Source organism: Chlorocebus sabaeus, chromosome 16, assembly GCF_047675955.1.
Source record: "Chlorocebus sabaeus isolate Y175 chromosome 16, mChlSab1.0.hap1, whole genome shotgun sequence".
In the NCBI taxonomy this organism is placed as follows: Eukaryota; Metazoa; Chordata; class Mammalia; order Primates; family Cercopithecidae; genus Chlorocebus; species Chlorocebus sabaeus.
Window position 1 is genome coordinate 17,031,135 of NC_132919.1, and position 17,144 is coordinate 17,048,278.

A 17,144-nucleotide genomic window follows, 5' to 3' on the forward strand; every position below is an offset into this window, starting at 1 on the left:
CTGAAATATAATTTATCTGATAATATAACAACTTTGCTCTCCTTAGATTAGTATTTTCAGGATGTATCATTTTTAGTTTTTTCTTTTCAACCTGCCTGTCATCATTATATTTGCAGTGAGTTTTTTGTAGACAGTGTACAGTTGAATTATTTAAAAAATCTACTCTGTCAATCTTTTAATTGGTGTATTTAGATCATATACATTTAAAATATTTACGATAACTTAGAGCATAGTTAATGTGTCTCTGGTTATTATTTCTGTTTTGTTTTTTCCTGCTTCCTTTGGGTTACTTGAACATTTTCTTTAGAATTGTATTTTGATTTATATATCAAAATATAAATAGTTTTTAAGTATATCTCTTTGTATATATTTTTTAGTGGTTATAGTAAGATATGACTTTATATAGGCATAACTTGTCACAATCTCTTGGTGGTGTCGTTTTACCAGTTTGAGAGAGTACCTATCTGTCCACTCCTTTACCTTTTCCTTGTATAATTGTCTTAAGTGTTTCCCTTAGATACGTTTAGAACCACATTAGACAGTTTTTGCTTTAGTCATGAAACAATTAGAGAACTCAAGAGAAGGAAAACCTAATTACTTACCCCCTCCCCTGCTTTTTTATTGTGTTCTTGCTTCCTTTCAGATGTTCCAGGATTCCTTCTTCTATGATTCCTTTTTTGTTTAGAGAACTTCCTTTGGCCATTTTGCTAGGGGTAAGTCAGCAAAGAAATTCTTAGTTTTCCTTCATCTGAGAAGGTCTGGATTTCCCTTTCATTCCTGAAGGATATTTTTACTGGTTATAGGATTCTAGGTTGACAGTCGTTTTCTTTCAGCATCAGAAAAGTAGTGTGCCACTTCCTTCTGGTCTCCATGGTTCCTGATAAGAAATCTGTTGTCATTCTGCTTAGTTTTCTCAAAACTATAAGGTCTTATTTTTTCTGGCTGCTTTTGAGATTTTTTTCTTTGTCTTTCTTTGTCTTTTAGGTTTTTCTTTAGTTTAATTATATGTCTTGGTCTGGATTTCTTTGGGTTTATCCTTTGATGTTCACTAAACTTCTTGAAGGTGTAGGTTGCCACTTTTGCCAAATTTGGGAGGTTTCTAGCCATTCTTTGAGCCCTTTTTCTGCTTCACCCTCCGTTCTATCCTGCGGACTCTGATGACATGAATGTTAGACTTCTTGTTACAGTTCCACAGTTCCCTTTTATTTATTCATTTTTTCCTGTCTGTTTTTCCTCTGTTGTTAGATGGGATGATTTCTGTTGTTCTGTGTTCCAGTTCACTGATTTTTTCCTTGCCCCCAATCCTTCTGCTCTCGAGCCCACCCAGGAGCTTTTATTTCAGTTACCATATTTTTCAAGTACAGGATTTTTGTTTGGTTCTTACAGCTTGTATTTCTTTGCTGTCTTTCCCTTTAATTCAAGTGTGCTCATAATTTCTTGTTGAAGCATTTTATCATGGGTGCTTTAAAATCTTTAAATGTGGGATAATTCTAGCATGGCTGTCATCTTGGTGTTGGCATTTCTTGGTTGTCTTTGTTAATTCAGTTTGTGACCTTCCTGGTTCTTGGTATGATGATAATTTTTGGTGGAAATGAAGTGTTTTTGTATTCTGTTGGGTGACTCTGGGTCTCATTTGAACTTTCTATTTCAGTGGATTTTTCTGACAGTGCTTCCATGGGGGAAGGGAGTCACCATGACCACCTAGTTACTCAGATGGAGACAGAAGTCCACCCCTCGGCCTCCACTGATGCCTGAACTGGGAGGCTCCTCGTCATGGGTTGCCTTCCCACTGGGCAGTGGTAAAAAACCCTGACCCTCTACTGGGCACCCTCTGACACACACTAGCACGGAGCAGGAAGAGTCCTCATTGCTGTTGGTGGGATGTAAGGCCCTTGTGTCTTCTCGCGCCACCCTGGCTGGGATGTGGGGCACCTCGTAAGGGTGGAAGTCCAACCTTTGCTCACTTGGGGGTGGCGTGCTGGCTTTCCTGTAGCTTTTGGCCATAGTAGGGCAATTCTTGTCTAAGAGTTTTCTGTCTTGCTGGGCTGCTCCTTTCTGGTTTCTTCAGCTATGGAAAGTAGCTTTTTGTTGGTTCTTTTGGTTGTGTGCCCATTGGCATTTTCAGGTTGCCAGTTCTCCACTACCCACTCTGGGATAGTGAGACAAAAGGAAAGTCTGGGAGAGTCGCCACAGTGTCCCTCCTTGGGTCCTGGGTCCTTGGCCCACCTGCCTTTTTTTCTCCACCTTTCAGAGTCTTCTTGTGTTTGTCTTGTACATGATGGCCCCAGGTTTTTGGTTGTACTTAGCAGGAGGAATAGGGAAATCTACATCTGCCCCATCGTCCAGGAAACAGAAGTTTCAAGGCACTGTTTTTGAAAGAGCTTCAGGTTGAAGGCACACCCAGACCACCAGCAGTCTCTTCCTAGAGGCCAACCAGAAGTGGAGCCTCCAACTTGTGTGGGTCATGAGTGAAGGCCGAGTTTAATTGGAGAGGAGGTAGCTCGGGGGAGTCTCTCATGTGGTCACTTTTATATGGGATCCAGAGCCACATGCATCCTCTGGGAAGACCTGCATAGAAAGGGGCCCTGTGTGCAGAGCTGCTTGAAACAGGACTCGGGCCCCATCCTTCGGGTCCTTACAGCCCAGCTCAGATCCCCCATGTCAACAACAGATACCTGCTTCTCCTGCCTCCCTCCAAAGGGCCCACCAGCTCAACCAGAAAGCAGCAAAGCTAAGCCTACCCACTCAGTGTTTCCAGAGCACACTCCCTCCCGCCTGCTGCCTTTTCGGCTGTCTGTTTTGTTTTAGTGTCCCAGTTTCAGATTATTACAGGGCTCTCTGGAAGAGAATATCTTAGGGCCTTTTAGAGGCGCTGCCCCAGGAGCAGGTGGGCGTGCGTGGGAGCCTCTGCCCGTGGGCGCTTCTGCACTTGCAGACACTGTGGTCTGCTGTGTGGGGGAGGATGCAGCATTTTTAGATAGTCTGAGACATAGAGGAGCAGCAGCTCTTCCTGGGAGGCCTTTCCCACGCCTGGGGGATGAGAACAGGTTGTCTGAGTCAGGACCTAGGTTATGTAAGGAGAAGGAAGCTCAGAGAGGGCACCACGCACCCACTGCTGGCTTAGGCCAGCGGGCACTCACCTCCACTCTCTCTGCACACCTACCTCAGGATCAAGGACACAGCCAGGGCTAGGCAGACCCCATTCCTGCCTTCCTGGAGTGAAGGTTCTGGGGTAGGGGTGGGGGGCAAGTCATGTCATAGCAATGTAATTACATACATAATGGAATGGTAGGTAGAAATTAGTTCTGTGATATGCAATGACGGTAATGGCAGAAGTGAGTCATTAGAGACTGAGGGGGAGGGTCAGGACTGTCCCCTTGAGGAAAGGACATTTCAAGGAAGCCCTGAGGGATGGTAGAGAAGGCCAGGTTTTGGGAAGCTGAGGAGGCTGGGAGAGGCTGCACAGCCCATGTGGCTGGCTGTGAGAGGGAAGAATGGCGGTGGTATAGCTGGCCAGGTCCTGTCCCTGGCTCCCTGGGCCTGAGGAGTGAGTTCTCAGTAATTACAGATGGCTCCTTGTGACCCCATGGCTCCGTCATTCCTGCCTCTGCACCTGTGTGTCAGCTGCGCCCCTGCCCGGAGAGTCCTCTCTACCCCAGGCCTCCCCGTGTATCTATGGAGTCCTTACCTTCTTCAGGGCTTTTTTAAACAGTTTTGTTAAGATGAAATTCACACATCATGCATTTAACCCACTTAAATGATACAGTTCTATGATTTTTAGGATATTCCCACAAATGTGCAGCCATCATCACAGTCACTTTTAGAACATTTCATCATCCCCAAAAGAAACCCTGCACCCCTTGGCTGTCACCCCCATCCTTCCGCGCCCCCCCCCCCCCCCCAGCCCCAGGCAGCCACTCCTCTGCTCTCCATCACTCTGGAATTGCTTTGATGAACGCTGGATGAGGTGTCACCTGTGTCTCAGCCTGCTCCTCCACCCGGAGACCCTGCACCTCTCCCTCTGCTCTGTGTCCGCCCCGCCTGCCCACCTGGATCAGTCCCCTCTGTGGTGATTCATATCAGGAAGTCACAGCCCAGCAAGGTGGCTGCTGCAGGCTCCCTGGTGTGCAGCACCCAGGGCCATGCACACGGGGGTCCTGAGCAGAGGTTTGCTGAGGATGTCTGGGTTGAGACCAGGGCTTGGGTTCTGAGAGAACAGATGCTGATCCCTCGGCTCCCCACAGTTCCTCCTAGAGAAAGGTCGGGTAAATGTAGCTGATTATGTGACAACACCCCAAACCCTGCCTCCAGAGGTGAGGGTGGTGGTGCACAGTCAAGATGGAGATGGAGGAATGGCTTGGCAGGCTAGCCTCTGACCTCACAGGTGGGCACTTGTGGCCGGCAAGAGGCCCAACTGGGAGTCACAGAGTCCGGCTACACACAGGGAGTTGTCCAACTCTGGCTTTCCCGTGCAAGGCCTCTGGGTGGGGTCTGCTTAGGATGTGTGCTTCTGGATGGGGTGTGGAGACGCCAAACGTGTGTGCCCACCTAGAGGCTTGCTGGGCACAGCTGGAGTTTGTAGAGAGCACAGATCTCTCCTTGCCTTTGCTTCTGCCTTCCCAGGTGGGATCTCCACCACACACCCTTTAGCCCTCCTGCACTATGTCTGCAGCCAACACCCATCCCCTGTTGTATCAAAGCAAGCCTCTCCTGTCCTTGCAGCTTTCCCCCGACCCCAGGCACACAGCTCCACTTGCACCATTCATGAGGAAAGCCAGTGCTCCTGGGGACCTTGAGGACCCTGCAGGAGAAGCCAAGAAAAGAAGGGTTCTTGGTTCAGCCTGGAGGCTGTGTGGCCTCTGGCATGTGGCCTGCCCTCTCTGACTCACAGTCTGCAGCTACCAAATGAGGTAGTGTGGTGGGGCCTCCTAGTTTGGAGAGCACTGAATAAAAAGCCCATCAGCAGGGCCCATGAGGGGTCCTGCGTGTGTAAGCAGCAGTCAGAGAACTTGGGTTTTAATTTGTGTTACCTCCCTCCGAAAGGGACTGGATAAATGGGCCTGGTTGTACCTTTTCCAGTGCATTCTCGCCAGCTGGGTGTGGCTGAGGAAGGAGATGGAGCCAGAGTGTCTGTCTAGATCCCCGTGTTGAGCTCTTACCTGTGGTTTGGGGAGTGGGGACTCTGGATGGTAAAATAAAGCAATGCCTCACATTTGTTGAGACCTCATAGGCCAGACACTGCTCAGTGTTCTTTGTGCTCATGCAGCTTTTTAAATTGAGATATAGTTCACCTATCTTAGGATTCACTCTCTTAAAGTATACAGTTCGGTGAGTTTTAGCATATTTACAATGTTGTGCAACCATCTCCACTGTCTAATTCTAGAACATTTTAGTCACCCACGAAAGAAACCCCATACCTGCTAGCTGTCTCTCCTTATTTCCTTTCCTCCAGTCCCTAGCAACCGCTAATCTGCTTTCTGTGCTGTGGATTTGCCTATTCTAGACCATTTGTGTAAGTGGAATTCTGTAATATGTGGGCTTTTGTGTCTGGCTTCTTTGACTTAGCATCATGTTTTCGGGGTTCCTCCGTGTTGTATGTTAGTGCTTCATTCCTTTTTCTGGCTGAATAATGTTCCCTTGTGTGGATCCATCAAACTTTGTTCATCCATTCGTCTGTCCGTGGATATTTGGGCTGTTAACCACCTTTTGGCAAGTGTGAATAATACTGCTATGAACATTCATGTGCAAGTTTTTGAGCCCCTGTTTTCCATTTTCTTGGGTGTGTATACATAGGGGTGAAATTGCTGGGCTCTGGTAACTCTGCCTTTAACTTTCTGAGGAATTGCCAGACTTTTCCAAGGTGGCAGCACTGTTTTACATCCCTGTGCTGGGTTTTACTGATTGCATTATCTCATCAGGCCTCACATCAGAGTCATGAGGTTTAGGTAGAATTGTCATCACTCTCACTTTTCTAATCGGAGAGTTTGAACTCAGAGGGTTTCTGCACGCAGCCACACAGCCAGTCAGTTGATCATTCTTTGGCCAGAGCTGGCTTTGATCACGAAAGCAGTCTCTTCTCAGGCCCTGTTTTGTGTCTTCAGCATGAGGCTTTTTGACTGTGTTGTTCACGTCCTATTTCCTGGCTCCTTGCACACATTGACGCTTACATATTTGTTGAATAAAATGTCATTTTTTCCTGATCTTGGTGGCTTGATCAGTAGCTTGCAGGAGACAGCATGTCTTAGGGGATCCTGTACTCTCCAGGTTCTCACACTCCTGCCAGGCCTGTGTGCTCTCCACCCTGGATGCTGCAGAATCCCCACCAGCCTCTAACTCTCAAGCAGCCACAGATGCACTGCAGTGGGAATAGCGTTATGACTTCTGCAGAGCAGAGGCAACCCCCGTCTGTTTCCAGTGAGTGCTTGCTGTTAACCTGACCTGTTCTCTCTTCTGGGTTGAAGGCCGCTGGTGACCTGCCCTCTTTTTCTCCTCTAGGCAAAGCCCATTTATGGCGGTTGGCTGCTCCTGGCTCCAGATGGGACTGACTTTGACAACCCGGTGCACCGGTCTCGGGTAAGCGCATCAGAGCCAACTCTCGGGGTGGGACGAACCAGAGAAGGGACCCATCTAAGGGTGAACTGGAGAGTGGAAGAGGGAGATGGAGAGTTGAACAGTGGATCCTGGGATGGCAGAATCAGCAGGGCTTCCCCATTTGGCGCACTTGTATGTTGTACAGAAAAGGTCTCAGTTTTCGTAGTTATGTGTAGTGCTCCCTTCAGAATGAGGAGCTCTCATGTGGGTGTTGCCTGTTTTATGGGTCAGCTTGACTGTAGGAACAGTCAAATGGAAGAGGCAAAAGAGTGGTTAAAGGTTTGCGTTATGCCGAGCAGCTCCCAGTTCCTTCCATGCCAAGGCCCGCCCCTCTAGTACCTCTCTTCCTTGTGAGCCAGGGGTTCAACACACTAGCACTAGTGAAGGGTTGGGGGCCCAGAGGCCTTGGCTTACCTCTTACTAAAATGTACATTGCCCAGGGCGGGGCCCCGCTAGAGCTGGTACCACCATTGGCCTGACCTGTGGTTTGTTTCTCTGCCAGGAAGCCCCTCTGGATTTGACTCCAGTTACAAAACTCTCTCTCCTCACAAACTAAAGTGCTGCTGCTCGCACCCTATAAATTGCTTCTACTCAGCCCCCTCTGTCCCTGGGAGGTCCTTTTCCTCTTCTTAGTTTCTGCTGCCCACCCCTTCCCCACCCTGAATATTACACTTTGGAGTAGGGACCTTGGGCTGTGTATTCTGGTCCCACAGGCCTTGCATTGTGTCTCTGGTCTTTGAGATTTCTTCTATAATGGGTTTTGATTTCAAAGGCAGCACATAAGGCCCTTGGAAATGTTCCTAGGAGACATGTTCAGGTGGCCTCCACTACACACCCAGCATAGACCAGCCCTCTACAGGGCCTCTTTACAAGGCCCTTTGAGTCCCTGTTCATGCCACCCAGACAGGAGGACTCAGGAATAACTGGTCCAGCTGGACTGCAGTTTCCAGGGAGTAGTTCCCTTTCCTATTTTATATTGAGGTTGTACACAATTGCCATTTCCAGCCTCTGACAGGAGTCATTATTATAAATGAGAACCCTGACCCAAAGCAGAGAGATGTGCTTTTATAGTCAGTTCTTGTGGCCTTACTGCCAGTTAAACTTTGAGTATTGTTGGGCCCTCCCCTCCCCTCCTGTTACAAAACTCTCCTTCCTCACAAACTTTCTTACAGTGCTACCGCTCCTTTCCTTCCCTTTCCCTTTCCCTTTCCTTTTTTGGAGACAGAGTCTTGCTCTGTCGCCCAGGCTGGAGTGCAGTGGTGTGATCTTGATTCAGTGCAGTCTCGACCTCCCAGGTTTGTGTGATCCTCTTACCTCAGCCTCCTGAGTAGCTGGGACTACAGGCATGCATCACCATGCCTAGCTAATTTTTGTGTTTTTTGTGGAGACAGGCTTTCAGCATGCTGCCCAGGCTGGATTGGGCATGTTGAAACGTTGAAAATAGGTCATGGACCCTTGTGATGATTTGGGGCTGGGAGCTGTGCCTGTCATTCACGACCTGGGCCAGCAGACTCGCATTATGGACAAAGCCCTTCTCCCCACACAGAGGAAGACATACACCTCATAGTCCTTTTCATTTCAGCTCCTGGTGGCATCTGACCACTGTGGGCATTTCCCAGTAGTCTGGCTTTTGGAGGGAGAGTAGAGCGGGGGATGCTCTGTGCCATTTGATCACTCCTTGGATATTGGAGTTATTTCCACTGGTCTTGCTGCTCCTCTGTTTTGATTTTCATTAGCTCATTTCACCTCAGTGAATTCTGGAGCCTGGCTGTTTTCGTGCCTCCTCTTTGCCAGTGGATCATCAGAACAACCCCTTTCGTAGCAGTTTCCCAGATTTTTTTCAGAAGTGGTGAATCCGTGCCTTGGCATTCCTGGATTATTCTATGTCATGTCAGATCATTCATCAAATAAATATTGACACATATCATGTGATGCATTCTGTGCTGGGCACCATCAGGAATACAAAAAGGTAACCACACATTGTTTCTGCTCCTGAGGAGCTTCCAAATGTTTAAAAAAAAAAAAAAAAAAAAAAAAAAAAAGCTTCTTGTTAAGCCTCAATCACTCATGTGATTTGGGCCTTTCTCCCAGCCCAGTCCTGGCTGATGAATCAACATTCTTATACCTCGGGTCCCTCTTTTCCTGCCACCTGCCCCAGAAGTGGAATCTGTGGAGCCACCTTCCTTAGATACGGGCTTGTCAGACACGGGAACTCCAGAAGCCAAGCTCTGGGGCCAGGATCCAGATCCTCCTAACCACCCTCCTTGTGCTCCGTTGCAGAAATGGCAGCGACGGTTCTTCATCCTTTACGAGCATGGCCTCTTGCGCTACGCCCTGGATGAGATGGTAAGTGTTATCTTTGCCTACTCCCTGTCCCCAGCCTTCACCAAGTCCCTCCTTTACAGTGCCCTTGCGTTGTTGTGTGAGAGCACAGCAGCTGTGTGCTCTCACTTGTGTCTGTTTGGGAGTGTGGAATGTTTTGAAGAATTTGTGGCACCTGCTGGAGACAGCTTTAAAAACCCAGACCTTTGGTTTGAAGCATCATCTTCTGTCGTCTTGAGTGAGAGGAAGAAGTGAGGGAGGAAGTCATTTCTGTTCAAGGCTAATAGTGTGGACTTGGCTGGAGCACTCCTGGTTAGGGGAAAGCGGGGGCAAAGTCCTGGGTCACAGTGAGGATGTTTGCAGGCTGTGGACCTGTGGGTGTGGGGTGGGGGCTGGCCCTGGGGCTGGCACATGTCCTCACGTGCCTAGTCCTGGGGCTGCCTATCAGTTCTGAGACTGTAATTGGTTTTGCTTGTCTCATTTGAGCTTGGCATAGTTTTCTGAGCTGACTTCAGAGGCCTCCTGGTCACAGGGTCAGCGTTCTTCTGGTCACTAAACCAGGCAGACAGGCTCCTTCCTGCTCCCCACCTCCCTGGTTTTCCAGCTACTAACTGGGCTGGATGAGTGTTTGCTGCTGTTGCCCCAGAGGCCAAACCTGAAAATCAACTAGGTGGAATTTCTGGCTTTTCTTTTTCTACCCATTTTATCTCCTGACTTTTTCTGTAAAGGAGATTAGTCTCTCTTAATTAATCTAAAGCAGGACTGCATTCCAAACTTTGTAAAGGGTTGAAGATGGGAGATTTGATGCCTTTTCCATTTCCACTTGGTGGCTGAATGTTTGTATGCACATATGTGCAGCATTGTAAAATTGGGACTGTCCTGGAAAGTGTGGTCTCACTATGAAATAGGCAGCCCCTGCCTATCCTACCCAGAGTTTGTTTCTTTGCTGTAGGGGCGAGACAGACGCTGGAAGTATGAGTGGAGATAACTGTGCCCTCTAGGGACCTTCCAGACTGCGGGAGGGGGTGGCGGGGGCGCCTGGGATTTTGGGGTAGTCATTACAGCTCACATGTGCAAAGACCAGAAGTGGGCGTGTTTGTACTCCAGTCCTAACCTTTGTGATGTGATACTTTTTCTACTTTTGTTTCTGGGGTGAATTAAGAGGATGATACTGTAATCCTGTATCAACTGTCACCTCACTGGTTCCTTCTTAAAAAGAGTTGTCTTCCTTTTCACTCTTTCTGGTGAGCATATTTGTACATCATGATTAGAGCATAGGGGGTTTTTGCTGTGGGAACATCTGTGCTCCAGGGTAGTGGATTAGAGGTGAGCACCGATGGTGGACTTGGCTGGAAGTAGGAGCAGGGAGACAATGCATTTGGACACTCCATTCCTTTGAGGCAAGAAAGCAGACCTGGAGGATAGACTTCACACTTCTTGTTCTCCTGGCTTAGCCCTTACACAGGGAGTAGCCCTGGAGTCAGAGCTGGGCTCCTGCAGCTGTGAGGTTTACCTTGCCTCCCTGTGGCTGGCTGACTGGCGAAGTCGTGCAGTTGACTCAACAGTATCAGAGGAGCCTCAAGAGGTCACTGGATTACATTCAGGCTGGGCTGGGTCATGAACCATCCCAAAAAAACAGAGCTCCCTGCACTGATTCCTTGGGGACTGATCATTTCGGTCAGGAAATCTTTCTTTAGGTCTAACTAAAGTCAAGCAAAATCCGTTATTCCCTCTGGCTCAGTTGCACAAGCACAAAGAGAGTAGCTCCTGGGGACGCCTTGGTGCTGGCACAAGTGCAGAGCACATGCTGCCTCCCAGGCGTGGCTTCTGGATAATTGAGGCGGCCTAGCCAGGAGCACCGACACTGGTTTCCCAGCAACCTGGATATGAGTTGCGTATTATTTCATGGAGTGCTCAGGCAGAGGTGGGACTGTGCCAGGGATGTGGGGAAAGAAAGAAGCCCCAGGGAAAACTTGGACTGAGCAAGGGCATGGGGTCAGGCCCAGAGCTGGGAGTTTTGGGCCATGGGCTGCTTTCTGGCAGATGACCTGGGAGCTGGAGAGACTGACCCAGTGAGCCCATTAGTAAATACTGCTCTGCCTAGTCAAGGCCATGGAGGGGTTTCCCTGTTGTATCTGGGCCGAGGCCATGGAGGGGTTTCCCTGTTGTATCTGGAAGTTCACAGGAGAAGGTTGCAAGGAGGCAGTTGGGTAGAAGCCAGGTGGGAGGAGGCAGAGGCTGGAAGGATTTCTCCAGCACCCAGTGCTCTGCATCAGGGTTTGTCCCTCAGAGCCACTCCCTAGGGTGAGCAGACAGCCCGTGGCCCAGGAGCTCCAATTTAACGGTCAGCCACCCTGAGCTGAGAGTCCCACCCAAAACAGACTGGCAGGATCCTGAGACCTGGAGCAGGAAAACTCCATTTCACGCAGGCTCATGTGTGGGTGAACTCAAGCCAAGCTGGAAGCTTCCTTTGTGAGTGCCTGGAAATAGACCAGTGGTCCTCAGCGTCGTGCCTCCCAGGGCCACTGGCCATGTCTGGAGTCATCCTTGATTGTCACAACTGGGGCAGGGCTGCTGCTGGCATCTAGTGGGTGGAGGCCAGGGATGCTGCTGAATCTCCTCCACTAAACAGCCCCCAGAACAAAGAAGGCTCCAGCCCAAAATGTCCACAGTGTCAAGGCCCAGAAACTGAGCAATTTTGACAAGGGTTTATTTAAATTCTTACTTATTTTTAAAAATGAAAATGTAAATGTGATTTGCTATTAGCTCTGCTCTTAAACAGCGCAGGGCTCACCTGTCAGATTTCCTGGGAGTGAGGGGGATGATGGCGCAGAGTCAGCTTGCTGATGGTGCAGTGCCAGTTGTGGAATGGGGTGGGCCTGTTTCTGATCTGGAGAGGTCTGTGGGGTGCTCCTGCACACCAGGCAAACCACAGGGCCTGCAGAACTGCTTTGTGTGTGTGTGTGTGTGTGTGTGTGTGTGTGTGTGTGTGTGTATACCAGGGAACACATAGGTGGCACTCCCTGCATGGTGCCCTCAGACCACGATGTTGCAAAGCAAGGCCTACCTCAGCATTTGTCTTCAAAAGCAGCAGCTCTGAGCAGCCCCTGGCTACCTCTGACCCTCCCAGGCTCACATAATATACTGTAGCATTTTATGGCTGGTCTGTGCCCTCCGCACTCAGTCACTGTCTGTTTCGAATTGTTGCTGACATTTATACAATGTTACCGTTTGATTTCATTTGAGTGTTATCATGCCAACTAGACTGACTTCTTGTTGTTGTTGTTGTTGTTGTTGTTGTTGATGGGCCCCTGATAATCCTTGGTGTTTCTCCCCATTGTCTAGCATGGGGTTTGGGCGGCACAAATCTAGCCAGGTGTTTGGTAAATGTTTGTGGAGTTGAACTACCAACTTTGTAAATGCCTTGCTGCATAATTTCTGCTCCCAGCTTGAAAACCTTAAGACAGAGGGTAGGTAGGAAGAGAGAGAAGATAGGATAAGGGGTGTTCCTCGGAGGGAGATTACGGATGTAGTGACCCTTAGGGATTACTCAGCAGAAGGGAGAAAACCTCCCAAGAGCTCCAGAGAACCGGGATGGGGAAAATTCAGTTACCTCAGCCCCACTGTGTTGGGACCTGGAGAGGAAGATGTACATCAGGAGGTCACAGCGTGCAGGAAGAGGAGGAAGGCAGCAGTCCCTGGATCTGGAGACAGTGGCTTCAGGAAGCCCTTTCTGCTCGGGGACTTCTGCAGGGGCTGGGGCTGCTGGACCTCATCCAGTTCCGGAGGCTGACCATTGCCTCTCCAGGCAGCCCTGAGATGGGACTTACTTTGGGGAATCGCTTTTCCTTTTTTGGGAAATTTCTTTCTCGATACACCCACGTACCCTGTAACTGGTGGGTGTGGAAGAGAGGCAAATTTCCCGAAAAAGGAAAAGAAATTTTTCAAATGCAGGCTGAGGTGAGGTGGGGTCCAGGCTGCCTCACAGACAAGTAAGAGCCTGAGAGATTTGGCTGGGCCCCTGTTTTTTCAGGAGTGGATGAAGCAACAATCTAGAAACCTGGATTGCTGCCTCTGTTCTCTGCCTTTGTTTCTCTGCCTATAAAATGCTGCCCATGATTTTACCTAATTCTGCCACTGAGTTTTTGGGGACTGATGTCAAGCTGAGGTGTGGATGTCACCAGATGTCACTAGAAGGCTCTTGGGAAAAGCTCCAGGTCTAGAAGGAGAATGGGAGCTCCGGGAGCTTGGTGTGGAGCAGGCCAGGCCATGAGGCTTTGGGATTCTCACAGGCCTGCTCTCCAAGGCAAAAAGCTCATCAAATGCTTTGTTAGAATGTTTTTAACTGTGGTAAGTACACAGGAAGTTCACCATCTTAATCGTTTTTAAGTGTGCAGTTCAGTGGCATTAAGTACATTCACATTGTTGCACAACCACCACCACCGTCCCTCTCCAGGACCCTTTTTGACTTGCTAACTGAACTGTGCACCCATTGGACTATAACTCCCTTCCCCAGCCCCTGGAAACCCCCATGCTACTCTCTGGCTCTATGAATTTGACTCCTCCAGCACCTCACATAAATGGGATCGTGCAGTGTTTGTCCTTTGTGACTGGCGTATTTAACTCAGCATAAGGTCCTGAAAGATCATCTGGGTTGGTGTCAGAATTTCCTTCCTCCTGATTATGGTAGGTCTAATGCTTTTGGACCGTGTCTGCTGACCCCGAACCTCTCACACATGGAAGCCATAGAGAGACTGAGGCCACCTTCTGTGGCAGGCATGGTGCTGAGGGCCGGCCTCCATGGTGTGGAGCTCTGCTCCGTCCTAGCCTGGAGAGTCCTTGAGCGTCGCGAGAGATGAGAGCTGCCTGACTGTAGGGGCCATGCTAAGGACTCATATAGCTCATATCCTCAGACATAGTAGAGAAAACACTTTTAGCTCTTGGATATGTGCCTTTTTCAGGGACAACCTGGGAGTTTGTCAGTTCCATAAGATGTGAAGATCCAGCCTGATAAATTAATTTGGGGTGCCTGTGTACTTGTGTATAAAGTAAATAGGCTTGGTCCAAAGGACCTTCAGAGCATTCCAAGTGCAGACAGGTTAGGATTCTGGCTTCTTTTGAGTTTGCTTCCTATAGGAGAGGTCCAGGAGGTTGCCTTGTTCTTGGGACCTCTGCTCACCTCGCTCTTGACAAATTTCTGCTACTTTTGGTAGTGTTAAAGCCATGAGCAGCCCAAAGTTGCCTGGGCCTGTGAGAGCCTAGGAGGAGGGGCATTACCACTGAGCCCTGCTGTCTTTAGGATCTGTCATTTGAGGTTTCTCCCTTTTCTGCAGCTAATCGCCCAGTTCCCATTGCTCCCCAAGCCATTTTTTTTTGCAGATGTTGCCCTGCATCAGAATCTGCGGGGCGAGGCTGGGAAACCAGTTTAAATAACCACTCCACATGTTTTTTTGTTTGTTTTTGTTTTTTGTTTTTGAGACGGACTCTCACTCTGTCACCAGAGAGACAGGGGCGTGATCTTGGCTCACTGCAACCTCCGTCTCCCAGGTTCAAGTGATTGTTCTGCCTCAGACTCCCGAGTAGCTGAAACTGCAGGTGCATGCCACTACGCCCGGCTAATTTTTTGTATTTTTAGTAGAGACAGGATTTCATTGTGTTAGCCAGGATGGTCTCGATCTCCTGACCTGGTGATCCACCCGCCTCGGCCTCCCAAAGTCCATGTGATTTCTAACCACTCCATTTGATAACCGCTACTTCAAGCTCTGACTTTGTTTCCTCTAGTTCAGAGCTTTCCCAGGCAGGCGAGAGGAACCATCTGCTCCTCCTTGGTGCTGAGGCACCACCCGGGTATCTGATTCTTTGGGAACCATAGTGGCTGCTGTGTCCGTAACAGAACAGTTGAGAGGACACTAGGCCATAGAAGGCCCCTTCTGTGGTGAAGCTCATACCTTTCAGTACCCATATAAGCACATGCAGACTAAATCCCTAGCAGAACCATGATGTGTAGGCTCTTAAAGGCGGTGAGTGGTTGGGGAGGCAGAGAAGTCTTCTGGGAGGAGAAAGGTGGCACTTGTCTGCCTTCCCACTCATCACAGAGATTCGTGAGGAGCCATGTGCCCAGCTGGGGCTCCTTGCTGGCACTTTCTGCCCATTTCTGTCCTACTCCTCACAATGGTAGATACTATGTCCATTTCACAGTGGCAAAGACTGAGCTCAGCCCACAGAGACTGTGAGGTGTCTGAACTAGTGAGTGACAGACCTTGATGTGTAGGCAAGGCAGACTCCTGCTGAGAGAGGGATGGTGTCTTTCCTTCCCCAAGTGATCTTGTCCTTGACATTCAGAGAGGCCGCTCCATCAGCACCTGTTGCCTCATGCGGGCGGGAAATAGGGCTTGCTGGAGGCCAGGCAGGGCTCTCAGCATCCTTCCTAACCCTCTGGCTTGTCTGTTGCTGCAGACTGACCCAACTACAGTAGTTGACCTGTGTCTTTATTAATGGGATTGAACCAAGCTAGCAGCAGGCCTGCAACCTTGTAGGGTCCACCTGCCTTTTTTACAACATGGGCATATGAATATATATTCAGAGAGATTTGTAGAAATCAGAACAATAAGAACGTAGAGCCTGTAACTGTCTGAGAGGCAGAGAAGCTTCCTCAGGCCTGGAGACCCTTCATGTTTAAAGGACAGGAAGGGGCAAAACAGGGAACCAAGGAATGTGTTTTATGGGTCAGTCTTGTACTTTCAGATTTAACTTTAAATCTGTCATGTTTCAGCCTTGCCCTGGCCTTTGTGCTTTCCCATGAGGTCCTGGTCGCAAGGGGAAGGAGGCAGGTCCTGCTGTGTGGCATATGGAGCCTGAGTACGTTAGGGAGGGCTTGTTGGGGTGGGGTCAGTGACTGTGGGGTCACCCAGGCCCTCTCTCCCTGTGTAGGCACCTCCTAGGCTATTCGGACCACAGGAAGCCCTGTGTTCTTTTCTCCTCTGCTCTGCTCCTCACTCAGTTCTGTGCTGTGTGTTTTCAGAATCAGATCATTTTAAAAAACAACTTTGGACTCAGGTGTGTTTTCATCTTTACACGAGCCCCATGAGCAAGGTATGAGGGGCTGTTAATGGGGGAGGCAGCCCTCCAGCTCCTCTCATGCATCGCATTCCCCCGGGGTCCCTAGGTGCTTTCAGACTTCTGGTTGAGAGACTTCGGTCTTTAAGTGGAATTCTGCACGGAGTCTTAATACAAGTTTTAAAATGTATACAGTTAGATATGCTGCTTTATTCGAAGTTTTGGAATATTTCTGACCTCTCCCTTATCAACAACCCCTGCCTCTGGCAGCTGCAGAAAAGAATACATACTGACGGCCAGGCGCAGTGGCTCACGCCCGTAACTCCAGCTCTTTGGGAGGCCGAGGCAGACAGATCACGATGTGGTCAGGAGATCGAGGCCATCTGGCTAACATGGTGAAACCCCGTCTCTACTAAAAATACAAAAAAATTAGCAGGGTGCGGTGGCGGGCGCCTGTAGTCCCAGCTACTCAGGAGGCTGAGGCAGGAGAATGGCGTGAACCCAGGAGGCGGAGCTTGCAGTGAGCCGAGATCGAGCCACTGCACTCCAGCCTGGGTGACAGAGCGAGACTCCTTATCAAAAAAAAAAAAAAAAAAAAAAACACACACACACTGACCAGACCGGACCAACCTCCTCCTCTGCGGAATTATCCAGGTGCCCAGAGGCCCAGATCACAGGCTTGTTCAGGAAAGGCACCTCTTCTTATGCAGTCATTTGATTATTTTTCCAAATGAATACATTTATTTTTAAAAGATTTCCCACAGCAGTCAGTGTCTTCAAGCTCTTTGCCAATGGTGACTGGTGAGTGAGCAACGCCCATGTTTATAGGTGAACTCTCAGGCACACAGGGGCTTGTGTTCACAAGAAGTGTCCGAGCCCGGGGCACAGTCCACTGGCTTTCAGGGCTGCATAGCCACGAGATGCCAGAAATTGAGGACAAGCCAGGGTGTTGAGAAGGTTCTTCCAGAGTGTTGAGGTTTTTTTTTTTTAACCCCTGCATCCCACCCCACTTGACTTTTCTGGGCACAGAGCCTTAGATGAGTCCCCATCCCGTCTTGATTTGGTCATGACAATTGGGATGTTGCCTATTTGTAACAATGAATTCCTAAATGAAGAAAGATAGATTCTTGACTGGAAGGTGAGGTCGGAACCAGTCCAGTGGAATCTGTGTGATG

The 17,144-nt window shown here is 49.2% G+C and overlaps 1 protein-coding gene across 6 annotated transcripts in view; it reads left to right on the forward strand.

Annotated features, from left to right (window-relative positions):
- The window catches only part of MPRIP (myosin phosphatase Rho interacting protein), a 150,963-nt gene that overhangs the window by 26,987 nt on the left and 106,832 nt on the right, over window positions 1–17,144 (forward strand). For all 6 annotated transcript variants that reach the window (XM_037987286.2, XM_008010506.3, XM_008010505.3 and 3 more), the window contains exons 2-3: window positions 6,496–6,573; window positions 8,872–8,937. In XM_037987286.2, coding sequence (XP_037843214.2) covers window positions 6,496–6,573; window positions 8,872–8,937 — 144 coding nt within the window. The remainder of the gene's footprint in view (window positions 1–6,495; window positions 6,574–8,871; window positions 8,938–17,144) is intronic.